The sequence below is a fragment of the Rutidosis leptorrhynchoides genome, chromosome 2 (genome assembly GCF_046630445.1).
Source record: "Rutidosis leptorrhynchoides isolate AG116_Rl617_1_P2 chromosome 2, CSIRO_AGI_Rlap_v1, whole genome shotgun sequence".
Classification (NCBI taxonomy): Eukaryota; Viridiplantae; Streptophyta; class Magnoliopsida; order Asterales; family Asteraceae; genus Rutidosis; species Rutidosis leptorrhynchoides.
The window spans coordinates 126,295,143-126,319,900 of record NC_092334.1 but is presented as its reverse complement, the minus strand read 5'-3'; the positions used below and the strand labels follow the sequence as shown (position 1 = coordinate 126,319,900).

General features: G+C 34.7%; 3 protein-coding genes across 5 annotated transcripts; 1 reads left to right on the top strand and 2 right to left on the bottom strand.

Annotated features, from left to right (window-relative positions):
• The first annotated feature begins 4,625 nt into the window (after positions 1 to 4,625).
• LOC139894386 (mediator of RNA polymerase II transcription subunit 15a-like) lies at positions 4,626 to 12,526 on the top strand. Of its 3 annotated transcripts, XM_071877641.1 has the most exons (12): positions 4,626 to 4,766; positions 5,135 to 5,229; positions 5,617 to 5,728; positions 5,908 to 6,028; positions 6,152 to 7,393; positions 8,618 to 8,688; positions 9,141 to 9,215; positions 9,332 to 10,621; positions 10,976 to 11,320; positions 11,399 to 11,599; positions 11,674 to 11,762; positions 12,030 to 12,526. In XM_071877641.1, exons 3-12 carry the CDS (start codon positions 5,618 to 5,620, stop codon positions 12,235 to 12,237), a joined length of 3,753 nt encoding a protein of 1,250 aa, XP_071733742.1. In that variant the 5' UTR covers positions 4,626 to 4,766; positions 5,135 to 5,229; position 5,617; the 3' UTR covers positions 12,238 to 12,526. The 3 variants fall into 3 exon arrangements, with proteins under 3 accessions (XP_071733742.1, XP_071733741.1, XP_071733740.1); XM_071877640.1 differs by lacking the exon at positions 4,626 to 4,766 and having other exon boundaries at positions 5,105 to 5,229; positions 9,347 to 10,621; XM_071877639.1 differs by lacking the exon at positions 4,626 to 4,766 and having other exon boundaries at positions 5,105 to 5,229.
• A 2,498-nt stretch (positions 12,527 to 15,024) lies between these two features.
• Positions 15,025 to 21,058, bottom strand: LOC139891363 (small ribosomal subunit protein mS47). Its single transcript, XM_071874329.1, has 14 exons — positions 20,841 to 21,058; positions 20,670 to 20,750; positions 19,419 to 19,487; positions 19,269 to 19,332; positions 18,972 to 19,051; positions 18,782 to 18,865; positions 18,386 to 18,470; positions 18,221 to 18,306; positions 17,781 to 17,902; positions 17,013 to 17,073; positions 16,793 to 16,885; positions 16,613 to 16,714; positions 16,458 to 16,499; positions 15,025 to 15,394 (listed from the first exon to the last, which is right to left on the bottom strand). Exons 1-14 carry the CDS (start codon positions 20,964 to 20,966, stop codon positions 15,275 to 15,277), a joined length of 1,215 nt encoding a protein of 404 aa, XP_071730430.1. The 5' UTR covers positions 20,967 to 21,058; the 3' UTR covers positions 15,025 to 15,274.
• A 1,232-nt stretch (positions 21,059 to 22,290) lies between these two features.
• On the bottom strand, positions 22,291 to 23,996 carry LOC139891362 (NADH dehydrogenase [ubiquinone] 1 alpha subcomplex subunit 8-B-like). The gene is made up of 3 exons (XM_071874328.1): positions 23,891 to 23,996; positions 23,574 to 23,777; positions 22,291 to 22,640 (listed from the first exon to the last, which is right to left on the bottom strand). Exons 2-3 carry the CDS (start codon positions 23,759 to 23,761, stop codon positions 22,511 to 22,513), a joined length of 318 nt encoding a protein of 105 aa, XP_071730429.1. The 5' UTR covers positions 23,762 to 23,777; positions 23,891 to 23,996; the 3' UTR covers positions 22,291 to 22,510.
• Positions 23,997 to 24,758: the final 762 nt, after the last annotated feature.

Sequence of the window (24,758 nt, the reverse complement as noted above, 5' to 3'; positions counted from 1 at the left end):
TTAATACTTTGTTTAATGAATACACCAGGTTATCGACTGCGTGTAAACCAATGTTTTACTACTTTGTTAACAATTACACCAATTACCCTTGAATGTAATTCACCCCTGTTTCAACAAGTCTATTAACTATTAATCCAGTTCCGTATCCGGTAAAATGAATAATTATTGGTATTTATAGATATCCCGCCCACCGTACCCAGTCAAGCGTATGTGGTTATATATAAATACGTCGAATTATAAGTTTGTATACTAAATTAACAAGATATTGTTTAGTTAATATAAAACCCATTAATAGCCCATAGTCTAATTTCCACAAGTGTCGTTCTTTTGTCCAAACCCCAATTATGGTACAAAGCCCAATTACCCAATTTTAGTAATTAGCCCAACATCATGATTACTTCGGATTAAATAAGCATAATAATAACTTAGCTATGAGACATTAATGTAAAAAGGTTGAACATAACTTACAATGATTAAAAATAGCGTAGCGTTACACGGACAGAATTTCGACTTACACCCTTACAACATTCGCTAACATACCCTTATTATTAGAATTATAATTAAAATTAAAATTAAAATTAAAATATAAATATAAATATTTACGTAGTATTATGAGAGAAGAAGAAAAATATGATAAAAAATGCTCAGAATTCGGTTGCTTTTATAGGGACTTTCAAAACTTGGGGCTCCGCGACTCGCGGCATTTTTGGCCTTCAAACTCCGTGAGTCGCGGAGATTGAAATTACAGCTCAGTCCCTTTTGGAGTCTTTCTTGCCGACGGTTTTAAATATAAATATAATATATTAAATAATTATAAGAATTATTTAAATATTATATTATATTTATGTGCATAGTTGACTTGTAATTTTTAGTCCGTTGCGTCGAGCGTTGAGAGTTGACTTTGGTCCCGGTTCCGGATTTTCGAACGTCCTTGCGTAAAATTTAATATCTTGTACTTTGCGTTTTGAATCTTGTACTCTTGTAATTTCGAGACGTTTCTTATCAATAATTGGAACCTCTTTGATTGTATTTTGTACTTTTGAGCTTTTTGGTCGTTTGCGTCTTCAATTCGTCGAATCTGTCTTTTGTCTTCACCTTTTATTATTTAAACGAATATTACTTGTAAATAGAACAATTGCAACTAAAAGCTTGTCTTTCTTGAGGAATAATGCTATGAAATATATGTTCGTTTTTAGCATTATCAGGTTTCTATACCTGGAACAGATGGGGATGTCAAGCCCTATGGATCCATATACCACTATTCGCGCCCACCAGTTCTTATAACCGGCAGTTACTAGTTACCAAAGCTAAGGGATTTTCGGTTCAAACTTGGTGTAGAATTTAGTATGTACTTGTATCCATTGCGTTTAAAATAAAGTGCATGTATTTTCAGCCCAAAAATATATATTGCAAAAGCAATTAAAAAGGGAGCAAATGAAACTCACCTTAGCAGCATATAAAGTCGTTCACCAAAATGTGACTGAAACTCGGATTACTAAATAATCGTAGATCTCAACCTACAGAACATATGTTGGTCAATAAATGTCTATCAAGCTAGGTCAGGTCATAGTGTATCACAATCCTAATGCTCGAGATCAACATACAAAAGTTTATCAAAAGTCATTTCAAAAAGTCATTCTGACTTAATACTATAGTTGAATGATCATGGCAATCGAAACATTTTAACTTTTCACATAGTTTCCCAATTCTTGTAAAATTAGTCTATAGTTTTTATAAGGCTTTAAAACATGATAAAACAGTCAATTTTGACAATTGTTCAACAAAACGAGACGTGCCTTAAATAAGGATTCATTTACTCAGCTGGTAATATTTAAAAATCCATTTTATCAATCTCGTAAACAAGTTGTTTAAATCTTAATTGCAGATTCAAAAGCAATTTCAATTAACGTCAATCATAATTCAGTTGATCATATCTTTTAATCCGTTCATCGAAACTATTCGATATCTAAATGAAAAGTTATTGATTTTTCGCCAGCTTTCCAAAAACATGCATATCATATACCTTTTATCATAATATATGTATTTAATTCGTGATTCATCATAAACTGTTTAACGACGAAATTTAGCATACAAGCATGCCTAAACATATATACTCGAGCACTAGACATGTATACACTATTAATATATAAAAGATAAGATATGAATGCTCACGTATCAATATTGTGATTCAATATTGCAGGAAAGTACGTAGACGCAACAGAGATGATAAACACTAGGTTTGACCTTTGACTCTGGTCATAACCCCCGAGCAATACCCATAACCTTCATAGCTATAACCCATAGTTTCCTTAGCTCTATCCCGCTCGAAAACCCATTTCAAAAGTGACCCGCTCATGGCCTCGTTGTAGTATTTTATGTATAATACTAATAATAATAATAATAATAATAAGATTTATAATAATAATAATAATAATAATAATAATAATAATAATAATAATAATAATAATAATAATAATAATAATAATAATATAAATAAAATAAATACAGAGGAAGTAATATAGATTGAGAGAGATATGTGTTTTACAAAGCAGAATTCGATCAAATTTATAGATGTGGTCAGGCCAGGTCTGCCATGCGATCGCATGGCTCCCAAGGCCTTTTCCCATGCGATCGCATGGGGATGTTTTACAGCTCACATTTGTTTAACGTGTACCTTGTCGACATATTATTATATAATATATATAATATATTTAATTTATATAATTATTTATATATTATATTAAATTCTCATGCATAGTTAACCTGTAATTTTTGTTCCGATAAGTCGTACGTCATCACTCGACTTATGTCCCGGTTCTGATTTTTCGAATGTCCATTCGTACGCTGAGAAAACTGGCTCTTTACGTTTCGTGACTCGTACCTTTGTTAAAATATAGTCTTAAATTATCAATAAACTATATCACTCAAAGTGTATCTTAAACTTTCGAGTGTTTTGGTCATTTACTTCTATAAATCATCGTCTCGTCGTATATACATATACATATATACATTTTCATTTTGAAATAGTGTTTTAATTTAGCAAAGGTACTGTAGCAAAGTTTTTTTTACTGTAGTAAATAGTGATTTTCGAAAACACTGTAGCTTTTTGGGTACTGTAGCAATTCGAAAATACTGTAGCAAATTAGTGTTTTACTGGTTCATCTTAAACGTTTTAGTTAACTTATCTAAATATCAATCGAATCAATAATCGAATGTTACTATCGTTTACTAAATAACTTGAAATCATATATATATATATATATATATATATATATATATACACACACACACACATTAAGTTATATATATTGTTCGTGAATCTTCGAGAACAGTCAAAGAATAATTGATTACATGAATATAGTTTCAAAACTTTCGTGACTTAACATTACAAACTTTGCTTATCGTGTCGAAAACATTAAATCATTTAAAGATAAAGTTTAAATTTGGTCAAAAAATTTCGGGTTGTCACATGTTAAATAGGATTTAATTCTGCAAGCTTATGATTTATTATGGTGAAGGATTCTTAAATATCGAGTCACTACATGGAATAAAACTAGCAGTTTTAAGAAAATTGTGATGGCGTTTTCGTGTCGAGTCAAATTCCCTTTGGGTTCGGGTAATCAAGAAAAATATGTGGGTATGACGGGGGTGTGAGGCATGGGTTGGTTAATCAGGCTTCCTTTGTCTCTCGGCCCAAATAGAGGGCTTAAGTAACCACTGATCTCATTGGTAATGTAACTGATAACTTTGGTATGAAATTTACTAAGTCGTTTAAAAAGGTTATTGGCTTTGGAAATAGCACAAAATTATAGGAAGATCGCTGGATTGGAAGTGGCTTTTGAAGGTCAGGTATAACAGACTTTATTGCCTTGAAGCTGTAAAGAACGCATTAGTTTGTGATAGGTATAAATGGGCAGTCCCTGTAGGTGAGGCTTCTTGAAACTGGACTTCGTGTGGCTTGCAAAACCTAACAAACTTTAAGAGTTGAACTCGATCGAAGGGTATCAATCTTGATTCATTACGATGTTCTTTGTGTAATAATGATATCGAAACTTTGAATCACTCCCTAGTCTTCTAGCTATAGAGATTTAGGATCAAGTCTTTCATTGGCTGGACATAATGGAGAAGAAAGTATGGCAGTCAAGTCAATTGCGTGGCTAACCGGATATTACATTTGGAAAATATGAACCAAGGTGTCTACGTAAAAAGTTGCTTGAGTGTTTCGATGATATTAAATGAGATTCAGGCAAAAAGGTTTGAATGGTGATGACATAAGACACGTAAAAAGTTTCTTGAGTGTTTCGATGATATATATAATTAATCAGATTTAATCACAAAATAATACGTCAGTTAAAGAATTATATTATAAAAATTTATAAGCATCAAAAAAGTCATTTTTTACACAACGAAACAGGAACAACGAAACAATATATATATATAACAATATATGAATATCGGGACCAAATGTGAATACCTTATAAAGAAGGGACTAAAATTGAAAAAAATAGTAGTTTAAGGACCAAATCTATGACTAAAATTAGCAAGTATGATTGAATGCTCAACCGTAGTCTGCAAACCAAATTTGTATACTGTATCTATACATTCTTACATTATATATACAGACAGATCGTATTCGTGCTCAACTAAAATCAAATTCTTTTGATCCTTTCCACCGATCATTGTCGTCTTCACTTTCACCATCGAAGTACCGATCATATTCGTGTGCGCTTCCAAAACCCTAGTTTCGTGATTTAGGCGTCTTTAAGGTATGTACGCTATTTCATTGTTGACCTAGTTTTCACAAAATTGTACTGGAATTTATAATTAATTAATTATAAAGTACTGATTTTCAGTGATATGTAGTTAGATTAGTTGCAGTTGATTTCAAATATGCCAAATTGATATGAATATAAGACCAATACAATACAATCCGTTGCAAGTTTGAAATTAAAATTAAAAAAAAAAAAAACGTAGTAAAAATGTGTGGCACACATACACATACTCATCTACATATATGTGTAAATATAGACAAAATTGATATTTGCTAACGTTAATTTGTTTATACTGTTTACTATAGGATTGAAAATCAGGCGTCAAATAGGAGATGGATAATGGTAATTGGAGGCCTATGCAGGTTTCAGGCGGTGCGGTTGGTGACTCCTCCTTGGAAAATGGTGATTGGAGGTCTCAGCTGCAAGCAGATTCGCGGCAAAGGATCGTGAACAAGATGTATGTATATTGATTGATGTCATTCTCATAAAGTTATTCTAATGGTTGGGATTAACAGTGTTGAATTATGTATAGAAGAATGATAATCGTAACTTTTAAGTGCTAACATTAAATGGAATTGCTTAGTTAGGTTCATTAGAAATTGTTATTGTCCGAAAGTATTGCATCTGTTTAACCGAGTTTATAGCTTTATAAATTTCATCTTTCTACATTGTCGCCATTGATGTTGGTTTTTTTTTCTTCTGGCTGATATTTATTTTTTCTTCCTCACAGTAGCAGTTTTATCACATTGTTTATAGTGACTTTTCTACACTTTTTTTTTATTTGTTTGTTAAACTGATGTCTTTAAACTATGTTATATGACCAACATGTGCTTCTCTTGCACAGAATGGATACCTTGAAGAGGCATCTTCCATTCTCTGGACATGAGGGGCTACAGGAACTTAAAAAAATAGCTGAGAGGTTTGAAGAGAAGATTTATACTGCTGCCACAAGCCAGGTTCGTTGTACTCTTTATCTTTTACAAATATATTGTAGTTTTTTGCTTTTCGCTTTTGTGGAATGATGATATAGATCGATGAGCCAAGTACTACAAATATAGAACTAGGAAATGATATCACGTTTCTCATACACCATAAGGTAATTGGGGACTAATTTTCTTAGTTCATTTTTCTGTAGTCTGATTATCTTCGTAAGATATCCTTGAAGATGCTGACTATGGAGACTAGATCACAAAATTCCATGCCAGACGGTATGCAGTCGAACTCTGCTGGCAATAGTATAAACCCCTCAGATCCAGGTATTTTCAAAAAAACAGTTTACTAAAAGTTAATATTTGTAGGAAGAATCTTTGAATATTTTGACATATTGTAAGCAGCGCAGACTATATTCTTTTATTTACTACTTTCTCCCGATTGAATAGGTTCTCAACTCATGCCACAAGTGAATAACCAAGGACAACAACTTCCTATTCCAGTGCCTTCAAATCTTAATCAGTCAGGACAACAACAGATGATGTCGCAGAACATTCACAATAACATGAACTCCGCTGGAATTCAAGGTTCATCTAGTTTATCATCTGGTAGTGGCTTGCCACAATCTACCCTGTCAAATGTTCCTGGCCAAAATTCAAACTTGCAGAACATGCAAAACATGTCTGGACTTCAACAAGTTACTGTAGGAAACACAATGGGGTCCAATAACTTTGCAAATCAAAGGCAGATGCCTGGGGGGCAACAACTTGCTCCCCAACAGCAACAACAGCAACAACAACAACAATCTCAAAACTCACAATATCTATATCAACAACAGTTACATCAACTTGCAAAACAGAAGCTTCAACAGAGTAATATCACGCCCCCAATGCAATCACACATTCAGCAACAACAGAATTTGTTGCAACCTGGTCATATGCAATCATCTCAGCAATCTAATATGCAACCATCAATGATGCAAACAGTTCAAAATCAGCAGTCAGCTGTACCTCAGTCATCACAACCATTGATGAACCATCAACAATCAGTTTTAAGACAACAAAGACAGCCACAAGTACAACCAACACAGCAGCAGCAACAAACACAACCGAATACAATGGGGCAGCAACAGACTAATACTACAAACATGCAACAGTCTCCACTTATTGGACAACAAAATAGCTACTCCGATATGCAGCAGCAGCAGCAGCAGCAGAGGTTGATTGGCCAGCAAAATAAGCTTTCTGGAATACAGCAGCCACAACAGCATATGATTGGTCAGCAAAACAATCTTTCTAGCATGCAACAGCAACATTTGATCTCTCAAAGTAATGCATCTGGTCAGCAGCAGCAGCAGCCGATGCTTGGAAGTCAATCTGGTAACTCCAGCATGCTGACCGGTCAGCAATCAGGGCAGCACATGCCACAATCTAAGATGCCAATTCAACAACAGAATCAACAGAACTCAGCGACTTTGTTATCAACGCAAGTTCAACAATCACAACCACAGTTACAGCAACAGGCGATGCCTCATATACAATCACAGCAGGCGGGTATGCAACAACAGACAAATTTGCTGCCAAACATGCAGCAAAGGCTTCCAACGTCAGGTGGCTTTCAGCAGCAAAACATGATTGATCAGCAGAAACAACTATTTCAACAACAGCGACCGATGCCAGAGGTTTCATCAAGTAAGGTTTTATTAGATAACTATATGTCTATTTTTAAATATTCAACTTTATTTCATGACTTGATTTCACAAGAACGCAAGGTTGCTACTCAGGGAGTACTCGGTCGGGACATTCTGGGAATACTTGGTCGGGCACCTCGGCGAGTACTTGGGGAGTACTAGGATGTTGACCAAGTTCGACTTTGACCATTTTGACCTATTTTTTACTCGTTTTTCATTGATTTTCCGAGTAATCCTGAGTATGTCCGAGTTTTGACCGTTTTTCCAAGTAATCCAAGTTTTGGAAGAGTTTTGACCGAGTGCTCCCTGAGTTGCAAAAACCGAGTACTCGCGGAGTAATTCCGAGTTCTGCAACCCTGTAAGAACGTAATGGCAGTGACACTTTTGTATTATATGATTATTTTTTTCTTTAATTTAGAAATTGGTTAACCGAATGTTCATATTCCGCAATCAATGACCAGTTGTTTTGAACCTACCCATCTTATTTTATACTAGTTTTTCATTCACATCCAACATCATCGGTTAATCATAAATTCTTTTAGTATAATACTTGAAATGAAACGCTACATCTTTTGATATAGTCAAAATTAACTAAGTACTGTTAGGCCTATCTATGAGTGGCTCTTGACATGTTAAAAGAATTTGGCTCATTCTTTTGGCAACCCGTAATCACTTCTTGACGTATTTCCACTAGCCAACTCAAGTTAATCAACGTTCTGAATTCAACCATCTTTTTTTATGAACGACAAACACACACACGCCCATTAAATAGTCCACGAAAGGACTCGAACTCACAACAGGTTGACGGTACCGCTAGGCCATAAGCTCTTTGGTTCTTTTGATTATGTCACAGAGCATCTATATAGAAATTGTAGATTTAACTCAACATGAGCCCACTTGTGTTTTATAACCCTAATATTCTGCTGAGCAAAAGAAGAGACTTTTTACTAAGACAGATATGTTGAACTTTCATATAATCATACACAAGGGTTACTAGAGAGTGATGTTAGGTTGATATAATGGGCAACTTAATCTGCTTGATATGGCAAGTATCATCTAAGAAACAATCTGTGGTAAGAAAGGCAGGTGAATATGGGGTGCGAGTTGGTAGTTGTCTATGATGATAACCTTAGTTTCTGTTTGTATAACATGTTTTTTCATTCTAATGATATTTTCATATGCTCCTTTCAGGGAGATTTTTATGCAAGTTTTTACTTTTTTGTAGCATCATTAGATTCAACAGCTCAGACGGTAAACCCAAATGGCGGAGATTGGCAAGAGGAAGTGTATCAAAAGGTGCTTTGTTTGAAATAACATATTTAGTAGACCCATTGAATTACCTATTACCACTTTTGGCTCTAGCTTGAATGTTCTAAACGAAAATTTAAGTTATGTTACAATTCACATTGATTTCAAAGCATGAGATCTCTGAATAATGCAGTTCATGGCTGATAACAAAAAAGAAAAATGCTTGTAATCATGCTGTATCACCCTTCTATTTATACAAAGGTTTTACCAAAATAAAAAAAAGTAATACTGAAAGGCACTTTATCCAAAAATAAGATAAAATCTGAAAGGCAGGACTTGCACAGTTCCTTTTTTTGTGATAAATCATATTGATAGTATTTACATTATGACTTTATATTATAGGCAACTATAGGGGAATATTCAACTTTTAATATTATTTCATTGTCTAGTAAGATCAAATATAATTCTGTTCCTGTCATATTCTCTCTTTCTGAGTACAGATAAAAGCTATGAAGGAGCTGTATTTAATGGATTTGAATGACATGTACCAGAAAATTTTAGGCAAATTTCAGCAGGTAAGTCAGTTGCTCATATCAAAGTTGGCAAATTTTCATTTTAAAAGCATATAGAACCATTTATAGATAATATGCTATGTAGCAAAGTTCGTCTTTTGATCTTAAATCAATGAAAGACTTCTGTTTTCCAGAATGAAACTCTTCCTCAGCAACCAAAGAACGAGCAACTAGAGAAGCTGAAAGTATTCAAAAACATGTTGGAGCGTTTCATGCAATTCCTACAGATCCCAAAGCATGGTATTCAGGCAAATTATAAAGATAAGCTCGCTACTTACGAGAAGCAGATTGTTAGTGTCATAAATTCGAATAGGCGGAAACCCGCACCAACACAACAGCCACCTCAAGCACTTCCTCCACAACATTTGCATTCAGGACAACAATCACAACAAACACTTTCTCAGTTGACACAAGCGCAATCACATGATAATCAGATGAATGTACAGGGTTCTATGGCAGCAATGCAACCTAATAATGTGGGAAGTTTGCAGCAAAGTTCTGGCCCTTCTATGTCAGGAGGTTCAAATGGTCAACAGAACATAATGAACTCCATACAACCCAGTTCAAATCTTGACCCAGGTCAGAATAGCAGTATGAACTCCTTACTTCAAGTCTCTAGTGGGTCTTTGCAACAGAATCCTATGAGTCGGAGTGGGCCTCAACAAGTAAACATAAATCCAATGTCACTACAGTCAAACTCCAATATTCTTCAAAGCCAACATATAAAACAACAGGAACAACTGCTTCAGAACCAGCAACTGAAGCAATTTCAAAACCGCCAAATGCAGCAACAATTTCTTCATAAGCAGCAACTTATGCAACAACAGCAACAACAACAATTTCAACAACAAACGAAGCAGCAGCAGACTGGGCAGTTGCAAGGAAACCAAGTAGCTCAGCTTCATCAGATAAACGATGGTGGTGACATAAAACTTAGGCAGCAGATGGGTGCGAAAGCAGGTGCCTTTCAGCAGCAACAAGCAGCCACATCAGCCCAACGTTCAGCTTATCACCAACAAATGAAATTAGGTTCTCCGTTTTCACCTCAACTCCTATCTGCTGCCTCTCCACAACTATCTCAGCATGCATCACCTCAGATTGACCAGTCAACTATGTTCAAATCTGCAAATTCACCATTCACTGTACCATCTCCATCAACTTCATCCGCATCACCTCTCCCAGGGGATTTTGGTGGTGTATCATCGTTATCTAACATTGGGAACATTGGACATCAACAACCATCTGGTGTTTTACCTGCACAATCTCTTGCTATAGGCACTCCTGGAATATCGGCCTCACCCTTACTCGCAGAGTTCACTAGTCCAGATGGAAACCATGGTGGTGTTCCATCAATTGGATCGGGAAGGTCCAGTGTTACTGAACAGCCTCTAGAGCGCTTACTCAAAGTGGTCAGTTTGTAACCCTTACTTGTATAGATACAATAAAGTACATTTTGTAATGGTGGTAACATGAGTGGGTGGGCGCTTGTTGGATTACGATCAAAACAGGCTTGGGTTGAAATGGGATGATTAGTACAGTTCAAAACCCTATAACTTCTGAACAAAACTAAATAGATATTTGGAGAAATAATTCATAAAAAATAGACATTGGGTGACTTTTAACCCATTGTTCTTTTAGCTATATTTTTTATTTTATTTTATCGGTGAACACAAAAACTGCCACTTAGACCTGTTAGGGTTTGTTTTAGATGCTTTTGTAGTACTGTACAAGTGTATGACTAAATTTATGTCAATTTATTATAGGTAAAATCAATTTCACCACAAGCTTTGAGTGCCTCCGTCAGTGACATCGGTTCAGTTGTCAGTATGATTGATAGAATTGCAGGATCGGCACCAGGTAACGGATCTCGAGCTGCAGTTGGTGAGGATTTGGTTGCCATGACAAAATGCCGTCTCCAGGCAAGAAATTTTGTTACTCAAGATGGAACCAATGGCATGAGGAAGATGAAACGGTTTACAAGTGCAATGCCGTTAAATGTTGTATCATCTGCTGGCAGCGTAAATGATAGTTACAAACAACTAAATAATGCTGACACTTCTGAGCTCGATTCAACTGCATCATCTGCAATCAAAAAGCCCCGAGTTGAGGTACTATCATCACAACAGTGTTTGTTTTATTTTTCCACTTGTTACAAGGAAGTTTATACGTTACATCTTCTCTTGCAGGCTAATCATGCCCTTTTGGAAGAAATAAAGGAGATAAATCGTGGACTCATTGATACTGTGGTGGGTTTAAGTGAGGAAGATGCCGATCCAACTGCAGCCTCTGCAGCTTCTGAAGGTGGTGATGGTACCATCGTTAAATGCTCGTTTAGTGCTGTAGCTCTTGGTCCAAACTTGAAGTCGCAATATGCTTCAGCCCAAATGGTATGTTTACATGATAGTTGATATGCTATGTCATTGTCTGGCTTGTTGCTTACATTATCTAAAATGATGTACAGTCACCTATACAACCATTACGTTTGCTTGTTCCTGCAAATTATCCAAATTGTTCCCCAATTCTCTTGGACAAGTTCCCTGCCGAAGTCAGGTGAGAACTTTCTTTTTAAATTTTACAGATAAACTGGCTTTAAAAGCATATTATTTGTAATTTTTTTAGTTAGTTTGAAAGATAAGAACAGCTTTGATAACTGGCACATTACAATGTCTTCCATTTATATACTGTGATTTTGGTGGATTCATCCATCAAATATGTACTAAGTGCAACGTTTTGTTATATCGTTTGACCTGTTAGGGATAAATATTGCCACCTCTAACCTTTTGACATGATATAATAACAATAATACCTTTATTACAGCAAGGAATTTGAGGATCTATCCCTAAAGACCAAGTCAAGGTTCAGTATTTCTCTCAGAAGCCTGTCACAACCAATGTCTCTTAAAGATATTGCGAAAACTTGGGATGTTTGTGCTCGTGCTGTTATATCCGAGTATGCTCAGCAAACTGGTGGTGGTACCTTCAGCTCAAAATATGGTACCTGGGAGAACTGCTTAAGTGCTGCATAATGTTGTCTCTTTTCCTTGGAAGGAAGTTAATATCATCATCGCAATCAGTATAGTCTTATACTGTTTCCCTTGTAACTAACCTCCACACTTTTACATTTGCATATTTGATCAAGTTATCACTACTCTCATTGTATATTATATGATATATTATTATTAGGTATATAAGATTAAACCCTGTTTGTGTTTAGAAATGTCGGTTTTTACAAGGTACTGTATTTAATTTTGTGGGTTTGTCCTGTCTAGAAAATGCAAAACTTATGTTGCCCAATGTAAATTTTGTAATATATATATTTTGGTAAGTTAATGTACTAAGGTTTATTATGTTGTCAGAATATTATATAATGAGAGATCCTGGTTTCAGCTATGTATATAGAAGATCTCTCTTTATGGGACCAGTACAGTATTGCAAATTTATACACAGCATTCATTGCACCTCTATGTGGTGCAATGACAGTAGTTTGGTTATTATTTGTACGTGATGGCATCACTGCATTCGAAGCATGGCTGAAAATTGTGTATTATGATTTAAATATAAATATAAAATTCCTACTCAAGGTTTCATCCATTGGATTATTATATGTTGACCAACCTTTTATACATTACTTTTTGAATATAAATTCCTTCATAATTGGATCAAAACTGAGTATCAACCAAACAGATACTGGCAAGGTTGCAAAACTTGCTATTTGAGGATTAACCGTTGAAACTTTGGAATGAGTAATCGACAAATCGGAGATTAATCGGATTAATTTTCTATACATTTAAATAATACCTATCAAAATTCTATGGGTAAATAAGGAAGAAAACTATAAACATAAACTTTAACGTAATTGTATAAAATCGTTATTTTTGTGTAAACATTCTAAAATTACAGTTTGAATTCATGTTAAAATGTTGACCGATTTAGACTTTGACTTACTTTGATAAAAAAAAATAATAATAATAATTTTGACCTATTAACCAACGTTGACTGTTTAATTAAACGGATTTTTGGAAAATCGGAACGTACTTTTCTTAAAAAGGAGTAGTCGGGAATTAATCGGGAGTAATCGGGGTTTTTTATATCAGTGCTCACTGGAGGGGAATTTTACGAATTCATGAAGCTAACAAACTACACGCCACTGCAACTTAATGCGAGACATCTACTTGTTAGTTGTAGTCTAGATGCTACTTTCGATTTGGTAGATGAACTAATAGAAGTGAGAGTATATTCGGATTAATTTTACTTTTACAATACACAAAGACATACTACTGATGTAATCAAATAAACAATGAATTTCAGCTTCGTGCAGTTGAGCTCCAATTTCTGCACTTTAACAAATTTTTAATTTGAGAATAGGGCTGCAGTGAGTGTTTATGTTAAATTTGTCCGCTAGAGACGATTCGTATGACAAGGTGTAACATCCAAAAGTTTTAAGGGTAATTTACGAATTATTTATCAACGTAATTAAGCACGTTAGCAAATTTTGCGCACCTTTACTGTTTCAGTCATATCTCCCTCATACGAATTCGGAATTTGATAATTCAAAAGCCCAAATGCTTGTAAATCGAGCCCGAATAATTGAACAAAAACGAAAATGCTATAAAAGGGAGGAAAGAATTGCTTTCGGAGTCTGGGTGGATTTTAAGTAAAAACCTGGAAGTTGAGGGACTCCTTTTGTAAAATTCTTGAATGGGGCCATTGAAATTTGAAAGCCTGTTTTCAGACGTAGCAAGAGGAAATGAGGGTTGTCAAGTATCAAACTAGCGACCCCTGCAAACTTTTAAAAACCATAGAAAATTAAAAACTCAGAACCATAAGAAGTGAATCCACACAAGAAATGATTCGGGTTAGTTCGGGTTCTAATTTGCACAATTGTGGGTTTAAGTCCGCACTTACTTTTCTGTGGGTATGTGCAGACTCCATACACGGGGTCGTAACATTTTTTTCCCGCCGATGGAAACAAGTTGTCCAAACAAATATGAGTCCGAACGTGTACGCGTGGCAATATGTTCGGACTTTGGTAACGGAATCGTAATCTAACATGCCCGGTAACATTCAAAAAAACATGTTGGGAAGCATCCGCACAACTTTTATGCGGACGACTGATGTATTTTGGAATTCTTTCAAGTTATTTTCTCCTAAAAGTTAAAAGAATAAATGTATCTACGTCATGTTCCCTTGAAAATACCTTAATATCCTTGGTGAATAAAGTATTAACCAATATATTTGTCAAAAACATGATTTAATATAATAGTTTCAAAAATTCAAAATGCATTTCAATCAGAGCCGACTACGGTCTGACATGCGGTCTAACTGCAGCTCGAGTTGCATGCAAATAAAATGTGGATTTCACGTTTTAAACTACAATACCCTACTGCGGTCCAACTGCAGACCCGAACTGCAGAGAACTGGTGAAAAACGACTTTTGTATTTTGACTCGTTTTACATTTTGGTCGTTTGCTATATATATGTAGGTTTCTAAACTTGTGTGTTGACTTAATTCCAAGTGTAATCAATCTTTCAATGTTATCCCCACCAAAACAAAGATTAGCAATGTTTTATAGTTAGATTATCAACCAACAATCTCCTTTTTGATGATGACAAACACACAAACATGTAAGTTATAGATGTTATACCATAAACACGGAGGTGTTAACGACATTTATCATACATTTTCTCCGCCTTTTATCGAAGCAAAAAAAGTAGCTCTCCTAGAACTAAGCGCAACCTTGAATATTGCTCCCTTGAAACATACATGCTAGGAAACAAACTAGATGATAAAACTTAGTGTACTAAACAACAGGTAACAAACTTTTCATTTGACAAAATCAACCAGACAACTTTAACTAGTTGTCCAATATCTAAATTACAATTCTGCAGAACTCAAAAATCTAAGTATCGTAGCTAATAAATTTTAATGGTCGCGGTAAGCTTCAAGTTTTCGCCACCATCAAAAGGGTGGCTATTTTTTATGAGAGAAGTCCTACTGAAGAGAAAAAAGAACATGAAGTCGTTTCATACATTCGTTTGATCGATGAACATAACACGATGTGTTCACATGTAAGGTTCTCTCAAGGATGTAGGTAAGTTCAGTTCTTGCTCGGAAGTAGGAAGTGGCGCAAAATAGCAGTCAACCATGTCTTTGGTTACTGCTTCCAAATTTGGAGTATCCCACTGTCAATTCAAGATAGCAACATAAACAATTGCACAACTTAATTCAAGAAAACAACATAAAACAATTGCAAAACTTTGCATGTTCTCTCCAATTTTGAAATCATATCTAGGGGCAAATGGGTGGTGGGTTTGGGGCCCGCTGAATAAAACAGGCAAGTGTTCTGCCGATGAAATCAAGGTTACAAAAGTAACTACTCGGGGATTATAATCGGTTGGGACCTTGGATACATAAATGGGTCAAATTGAGGATCAATCGAATATTCACTAAGTTTGACTTTGACTGATGTTGACCAATTAATCCCTACTTTGACCTATTAATCCCTAATATAAGTCAAAGTGAATTGTTGACTAAGTTTGAATTTGACGGATGTTGACAGCCCTGTCAACCCGGTGGTTGACCAATTTTTTGGAGCGATTTTGACTAATCATATCTGAGACCTCTTAAAAACAAGTTAATTCCAATTTCTGTAACACTAAAACGGGTCGGGCCTAATTGACATGATACTCCTTTTGTGATTCTTATAATCTAAAATACAGCTTCTAAAGCGTTAGTGTTTAAAATAAAATTCTAATTCAAATGCTTAAAATATTGTACTTCGTACTACTTTGGCCCATTACAGAGACATAACAAAGTCCAAGATTCAACCCATTGCTTATGTAAAAGGATTACTCCACGTCGACCGATGGTTGACGAATTTTTTGGAACGTTTTTGACTAATCATATCGGAGACCTTTCAAAAACCGATTAATACCCGATTTATCCCAATTTTCACTGGATAAAACCAGTTCGGGCCGAATTGACATATGAAACTCCTTTTGTGATCTTATAATTCATAATACAGCTTCTAAAACGTTACATCTTACATGTATAAAATATGATATAAATTCAGATAATTTCATTTAAATTACATGTTAGTTGACACCTTCACATGTTTTCTTTATAGCTAAACAGTTTTATCGTATTTCGTACTAATTTGACCCATTTAGAGACATAACAAAGTCCAAGATAAACCCATTTCATATGTAAAAGGGTCGGAGAGTATTAAAGGGCACAATTGTGTACCTTTGGAGCAAAGTCTTTGTCAACTAGTCTTGCTCGAATGCCCTATCAAAAGAGACAAGAGAAAGGTTGATCAATCAATGAATGCATGCATGAGCGCATTTACTACTACGTAAAAACTTATTAAAGAAGTGATAAGCCGAAGGAAAACGCCTAACCTCACAAAAGTCGCCAGAGACCTGTTTGGAGATACAATGCAACGATGTACGATATTCACGAGCCAAACACTGGTCAAGTGGTTGAAATCTGCCTTCCCTTATCTGCATTTTACTACATTTAATTGTATGGTTTGTTTATAAAAAGAAATGAATCTAAACGAAGTAAAAAAGTGCCCTCACAGATTGCAAAGTGATCTTCAAACTCAATGGGGAGGCTTCTTTTAGTTTCTTTAAGGCAATCGAACAAAATACATCATCAGACTCCCCTGCTGTCTGAATAATTATGGTACAAGTTACATTACAGTTACATTTAAATTTACATGTTGATATAAGTTATCATTTGATACATATCTAATCATGCAACAGAAAGAAAGCGAGAGAGCGGAGGGAGGGAACTTACTAAAGCTTCGACAATCTCCTCAACAGTGTCGTGGCAAAAATGTTTGTCTATTATGTCAATCCTGAAAATCCAAAAGAATTTTAGTATTGACTACAAATATGGAGCTAGAATTGTAACATATAATTGATAAGGGTTAATGAACTCCAAGGTTGAAGAACTCGGATCTCGGGGAGATCTCGGAAGTTGACTTGCGTTGACTATTTTTTTAATATAGGTAGGTAGAAGGTTTTCCCAGTTCGGGCTACCCGGGAGGACGAGTAATCCGACCCCATACTCTGATGTACGCAACGAGGATTACTCCCTGGCTGTTTACAACCTTTCCTTGGCCCCCACAAAATATTCGTCCTAGACGGGATTCCTCTTGCAAGGAACTCATGCCCCAACCACCGGCTTATCTTGTGATTTTATGAGAAAATCCAAGAAATTGGCGAGAAATTGCGAGAAAATCAAGGAAATTGCGAGATTTTCCGGGAAAATCCGAGAAATCGTGATGTTAACCGAGATTTTACCCGTTGACCGAGAAATAGTAGCGACATGGACAAATCATCTCGCCAGCCTTCCAAAAACAACGAGATCTCAGCGAGATAAAACAAGATGTACAACACTGCTGAACGCAAGAACCTATTTGTCCTAAGGCTGCCTATTTTTACAGATTCTTAGTTCTAAAGCCAAAATGCATTAGTAAGGCTATCATGAATCACATTGAAGTTTGATGCATAATATTTGTTTATATTTATGTAGATAATAGGAGATGAAGTAAAACATTACTTATGGAGAAGGCTGCTTTTATCTACATAGACAAGATCGCCATATTGTGCAAGAGAATCCGATAAGACAGAAGGGTCGTCAGTCATCAGTTGTCCAAGGCGTTCTTCAATCCAAGCAAGTTTCTGTAAAGATACACAAATCGTCATGGTTGATGGTCACTTGAGTTGACTATAAAACCGTTTTTGTTCACTTTTTATAAATAATTTGTTATTGTTGTTGCAATGATCTACTTTTCAATATAAAATAATAATCATTGAATATTGAAGATTTACATTAGACTATTGCAAGTAGTTTAACAGTTTTAACATGTTTCCATTCTAGTCAAACTCTTTTTATGAGATCCACCAAAGAATAAACCTAAATACTAACCAACCCAATCATTATTAAACGGGTCAAAGTTGCCACCCCAATGTAGCTGAAGCCTGAAAGGGAAGTCTTACTGCGTTCAGTGAGTAGTGTGTAGCAAGACCACAGGCAACCAGTTCAGCACCATTAAGCTTTTCTCCAGTCAAAGCCAAGTATTCACCTACAATAAGAAGAGAGATAAGTCATAATACTAATTAACAAACGTTAAATAATAGTTAAATTAATTGTTTCCAAAATACCTAAATAACCAGGCAAGCGAGAAAGATAAAACGAAGCCCCTGCGTCTGGATGAAATCCCATTTGAACTTCAGGAGTTGCAAAAACCTGCAGATGGTTATTTAGAATATATCAAGAAACAGACATACGATACACACAAACTTGTATTCAGCAGTCTTGATTAAAAAGTGTAATATCAAGTTGGTTATAAACAAGGCCAAATAACAATTATAACAATAAGAGACTAAAACTTGCAGGGTGGAATGTAAATGAAGAAGGCGAATGTAATTTAACTTTATCAATCGTATGATTACAAGTTAGATTTATTAGTGTAGCCGAGGTATGATGTTATAGTTTACTCTTATTAGTTATATGAAATCAAAAAGCAACTAATATTGATTAAAAAAGATACTGCATACAGTCTTGTCAGTTGCAACGCGAAACATTCCAGGAAATGCAACACCTGCGCCACCGCCCATAGTGATACCATCCAAGATTGTCAACTGTTAAATGGTCAATAATCAATAGTCAATGGTCAACCACCATACTTCAAATGCTGTTTCAAAAAACTAACAGTGAATATTCTTATATAAGACACATGATACTCACATTTGGCTTCAAATATGTTCCTAAAAGGTATATAAAATGATATAATGTCCTGAAAAAATCTTTGCATTCTGCATCTTTTCCTGTACATATATCAAGCAGCAATTTTATAAAATACACAACTTGATTATTCAAAAAATAGAACACAAACTACTTAAGAAAGTCGACAAGTGCATGCATTTTAGGTTTTTTAAAACATGCAGTATTACTTTAGAAAAGCCTTAAAACAAATTTAATTATACTTAAACATGTGTTATATTATACGAGTACAAAAGTAAAACAAGATAAAAGAATGCTCGCCTTCTTGAAGCAATCGATAGATGGTTACCATGTCTGCACCAGAACAAAATGCCCTGCCACTACCCTTCAATAAATCAAAATAACATTTAGAGATGCATAAAAATAAAATATAAAAACCCTAACAAAAGAGTGAAAATTTTCGTAAAATACCTTCATTGTCACGAAACCAATCTGTGAGTTGTCCTCCCATGACTCATAAAGTCTTTGTAACCTACCAGCCTAAATATGACATTTCATAAATTACAAAATCCACACATTCCACCTTAAAAATAATAATAATAATAATAATAATAATAATAATAATAATAATAATAATAATAATAATAATAATAATAATAATAATAATAATAATAATAGTGTATTAAGGTTTTTATTGCCCAATTTAACCTTAACTATACATTTTCATAAAAGTGTATTGAAATTTATACTTCTTAAGGATAAAACATATATTCAACCATCTAATAATGCAATAACTGAAACAAATTTTAAAACTCTGCGCTTCGAAATGGTATTCTCCTCAATCAAGTGAAAAAAGGCTACACGATATGAGATTATGAGGTGTTTGAGTTAGCTTTCTACGGGTTTTTTTTAGCTTATCTGTTGTAAAAAGCACAATTTATTTTGCCATGTCTCAATAGCATTTTAGATGTAAAAATCCCATTTTATAGGGCTTTTCTAGCTCCTTGCTAAAGTTATGAGCTTATAAAATTCTTCGTTGTTAAAAAATATCCCATTTCGTAGAAGCCGAGGGAATAGAGCTATGGATATCGAGCTATTTAAATTCAAAAGCTTGAAAGGTATTAAGCTTAAGCTCCCATTCATAAGGTAAGCCAAACAGTGGCGATTCCAGGACCGAAACTCAATGGGGTCCCAAAAAAATTTTCCATTACTAATTATATTTGAATGCTATTTTAATGGTTGTTTACCCTTAAAAAAAGCTACAAAATCGAAATATATATTGGGTCTGACTAGTTAAATCTAGTGGTATCCTATACAGTTTAAAGAAAAAGCTATAAATTCGAAAAATATATGGGGTAATGTAATTAAATTTAGTGGTGGCCTAAAGGGTATTTTATACACAAAATTTTTAAACTAGTGGTGTCCAGTGACCCCACGGGTCAAAGACTACACTCGTCACTGAAGCCAAACACCCTCATGTTGTGTATGATTATTGACTTATTACATAAACAAATTAGCTTTAAAAAAAAATGGCTTGTGCTTTTAAATATATCTCTTTTCAAAAAACAGAATAAGATCTCTATATATAAGTTCATTCAAACACTTCAAATGAGCTTACTAGCTTATACAATAAGCATAAGCAGAAGCAGATATAATCCCCCCCAAAGACCCCCCCTTAAATTCAAGAAATAAAGAAAGTGGAAAAAAGGATATAAAATAAACCATAGATGTAGTAATAGCATTGAGTTTAGTTGGCCTATTTAGTATAGCAGCTCTTGAATAAGCCCTTCCTTCCACTAAAACCTGTGTAATTTAATATAATAAAATTAAACAACGCGTATTAACCTAATGCAAAAAATTTTACAGATTTATATATAGAAGAAAAGAAAAAACCTCTTGTTGGATAAAGTGATTTTGGGTGTAATTATCACGTTGAGCAGAAATGGTGGAATACAAGTAATTATGTGACTGTTTCTGCAACAAACGGCTCACTAATGATGACGATTTCAGTCGCTGCATCTTTCTTCTAAAACCCTTTTGGTTTTTGTCTCTGAAGTGATTTGATTCACTTTGCAGGCGCAAGGTTTTGCAGGTTCAAGAGATGGAGTACAGAGATTTGAGTTTGTAAAACGAAGACCTTGATTCATTTGGGCCCTTTTATTACCCAATGATTCAGCCCAATAGTTATGTAACACCTTAGTTCTCCATCCCATTAAATGGTAAATTGGTCAAAATGAACTCATTTTCAAAAATGTTTAACAAAATATTCTTAAAAAGTTGTAATTGCAAAAAAATCACATTACCACGCACCACACATGATGTGTGTAACTTCGTGCTTGACACATGTTTACAAGATAACGACCGAAAGAGGCATTTTTCCTTGCGAACATGCACCATACTTTTTGTCAAGAATTGTGATAAATTTAAGGAATAGCAAATTAGAATGTTCTATAGCAATTTTACGAGCGGTCAAAATATGTTAAAAAGTCAAAATCAACAAAAACGTTAAAATTGAAGGTCTTCGAATCCGAATTTTAAAAAACGGTGACTAAATTGAAGCCACGAGTCAAAAGATACGGTCATTCAAAGTTCTTCCTCAACACGCACCAAACACCATGCACTAAGCGCCACACACCGTACGGTGCGTGTCCACGTGGAAAAATACATGTTTCGGTTATTATCTCGTAAACGCGCATCACGCACCAAGTTACACGCATCATGTGTAGTGTGTGATGCGTGATCATGAAGCATTTTTTAATGGCATTTTGTCAAATACTCCTATCACATAAACTGTTATTTTTTCATTGTTCTTTTATCTTTCTAAAATCATACAGTACAAGGTATTGTTTTTTCAATGAATGAAATACTTTGAAAACTAACAGGAATCTTGATCTTATGTATTTTGCAGCGAGGCAAAGATCAACATCGACCTGAATGATATTGGCAAAAAAAGTGATTTGCGTCATTTCAAAACTGAGTAATACAATAACTATTTGAAAGAATCTATTTAAACCAATCCTAGATCAAATCAAGTACCAAGGCACTTCAATCAGTCAAATCGATTTGATCGTGATCCCCAATATATCCAAGAAGAATGTGTACAACAATAACAATCACAAGATAGTCCATTGGTTGGGTCCCTGAATTCCTTGCATGAGGTCTCAGTTCGAATTCTGTTTAGAACGAACATCAAAGTAGTTAACCAAAGTATGGAGTCGGATTGCTCGCCCTCCCGGGTAGCCTGAACAGGAAAAACCTTCTACCTTCTAATGTGTACAGCAGATACCAAGAGCAAAAATAATTCACGAGTTGTAATTAACCAATTCAGAAGCATATATGAATATGCTGAAATATGAAACAAACATTTAAATTGCATCAATGTAGTCCATACAATCATGATCCACAAAGTATCCAAGACCATGTGGAAACTTCATATCTTATTGTAATTAAAACGATGCAAATTAACTGATGAGCTGGTAACATTTCCAGTTGCAGGGAAATTCTAGTTACCGGAAACAAGTTGAAATCTTATTAAGGACGGTATGTGTTTGTCCTCCTGGTTATTATAATGGACAAGCTTTCTCGAACTGCTTCTGCTCTTTGCGACATAATTCAAATTCATCGGTGTTGTGGTACATGCAACCAGCATATGCATCCATTTCTTTTGTGCACTTCTGGTGAAGATCTTTCAACCTGCATAATCATATCACTTGAATTAGTGACAAAGCTTGGAGTTCTACTCGTTTTGTCAGATTTGTGTATAGATGCGTAAATTCGATAACATAATATGGTAAACTCGTTAAAAGGAAGTCATGGGTATTTGGAAGTTCGAAAAAACACATGCCGATTCAGTTTCAGATGGCAACAAATGGTTGATAAAGAAATAGTAGGTAAAGATTAATGACACAAACTTTACAAGTTAATGTGTGACAGTCAATTAGTAAAAATGTTCAATTAGCTTTAAATACTTTATACAGCACCATAAACAATATCGGTCAAGTAGATAGCAAGGCTAAACACCATTAATTGATCTAGTTGACCCCCAAGTATGTCACACTCAATAAGGTTTAACGGATGTTCTTATACAATAATAGCGTTGGATCATCTCTATCACTTTCCTCTAAGGATTACAAACAAGTTATTTCCTTTATAAAAGACACTACCTCCTCAAAACTCAAAATCAGATTATGCTCCCCATAAGGCTCCTCTATAACTTTTAATTTCAATCAAGTATATTAATGTGACGTCGCGTTAAGATGGTTTAAAATTTGACAATAAACTAGACTAGCCCTAGAGTTCCATGGAGCTTTCTAGGAGATTGTTGAATCTTCATTCAAGATTGTTTGAACAATTGCCTATAAGCATTAGTTGCACATGAACATCAAGAATTTGGAGTTATATCACATAAGGTATAATTTAGTTCATTAGAAATATCATGGTGATAGTGAAATATAAATTAAAAAATAACAAATAATCAATCAGATGTAAAATAGAATTTGACCAAATGACGGTAATGAAAAAAAAAATAAAAAATAATATCAGATTACAAAGACATCAACTAACAAGCATATAATCTCATTCAATTCGAACAAAATGTAAACATACAGACGAGAAAAGAGTACATACAGATGGAGTACGCAACGAGTAACTTGAGTGCCTTTATCTAAACATTTCTCAGGGTTAGGATCGTCTTTTTTGCACTTAAGGAATGCCAAATTTTCACCTCTACATCTACCGGAAATGTGCTTTGAAGCTGACATCAGCACCGCCGATGTAGGAATTGGATCTCCGATAGCATCTACCGCACTTGCCATCTTCGGAATTCAAGCCCTAGCAATATAAAATAGATGTAATTAGTTCGATGAATCACTTAATTGAATATGTGTTAAGGAATTAAAGTGGAGCTGAGAAATGAGATGCAAGTACAGTTAGGGTTTACGTACCTTTTTCTTTCAAGTCTCGCCGGAAAAGAAATACGAGAGTCAAAGGCAGGGATGGATGTGGAATAAAAATATGCTAAAAATAAACTAAGATTAAAATAAAATAAATATTAGGTTGTTGTTTGTACACAACAACAACAAAACTCAATACCACCTAAGTGGTGTATGAAAATGTGAGATGTAAACAATACTTCTCATATACGAAAAATAAAGACAAGTCATTTCTCTACCCAGAGTAAAACTCCCAAAAGTAGATAAAGTCATCTCTCTCTATTCGACGGATAGAGAGATTGATTCCGATTGTGTGTTTACGTTTATTGTAAAGCGTTTTGTCTCAAGATATAAGATAAAAAAATAATGTTTTATTTTATTGCAACATCACATATTTAAAAGTATCTGTTCATAGAATTAAGGTTGTGTGGCACCATGTTACATGGTTTAAGGGATTAGAGCCGAAACATGCTTTTATTATGTGGTTGGCTACTCTTCATAGGCTTAATAATCAATATAGAATGATGATTTGGATGCCTCAGATGCAGTTGACATGTCCTTTATTTGAATAAACCAATGATTCAGTTAATCATCTGTTTTTTAAATGTGATTACAGTGAATGTATTTGGAAGGATCTCAAAACTAAGTTGATTTTTAGAGGTTTGACTAATAACTTGGATAGCATTGTGCAAAGAATGGCAGCATATCCTTTTACTAAGAGTATTCGGAATGTTGTTAATCGGCTTGTATTGGCTGCTTGTGTATATTTTATACGGAAATAAAGGAATTCAAGACTATTTAGATTTAAGAAGAAGGCGGCAAAAAAGGTGGGTGATGATATCCAGAATTTCATTCGATGGAAGCTGTTTTCTCTTACAGT

What these genes read in the sequence shown, in the direction of transcription:
- LOC139894386 (XM_071877639.1), top strand. Translation starts at nt 5,105, where the DNA reads ATGGATAATGGTAATTGGAGGCCTATGCAGGTTTCAGGCGGTGCGGTT. An exon ending in ATACTGCTGCCACAAGCCAG is followed by an intron (nt 5,729 to 5,907) that starts GTTCGTTGTACT and finishes ATTTTTCTGTAG; the next exon opens with TCTGATTATCTTCGTAAGAT. An exon ending in TATAAACCCCTCAGATCCAG is followed by an intron (nt 6,029 to 6,151) that starts GTATTTTCAAAA and finishes CCGATTGAATAG; the next exon opens with GTTCTCAACTCATGCCACAA.
- LOC139891363 (XM_071874329.1), bottom strand. Translation starts at nt 20,966, where the DNA reads ATGCAGCGACTGAAATCGTCATCATTAGTGAGCCGTTTGTTGCAGAAA. An exon ending in AAAAGCAGCCTTCTCCATAA is followed by an intron (nt 17,074 to 17,780) that starts GTAATGTTTTAC and finishes TTGGATTTTCAG; the next exon opens with GATTGACATAATAGACAAAC. An exon ending in AGGAGATTGTCGAAGCTTTA is followed by an intron (nt 16,886 to 17,012) that starts GTAAGTTCCCTC and finishes ATAATTATTCAG; the next exon opens with ACAGCAGGGGAGTCTGATGA.
- LOC139891362 (XM_071874328.1), bottom strand. Translation starts at nt 23,761, where the DNA reads ATGGCAAGTGCGGTAGATGCTATCGGAGATCCAATTCCTACATCGGCG. An exon ending in ACTCGTTGCGTACTCCATCT is followed by an intron (nt 22,641 to 23,573) that starts GTATGTACTCTT and finishes ATGATTATGCAG; the next exon opens with GTTGAAAGATCTTCACCAGA.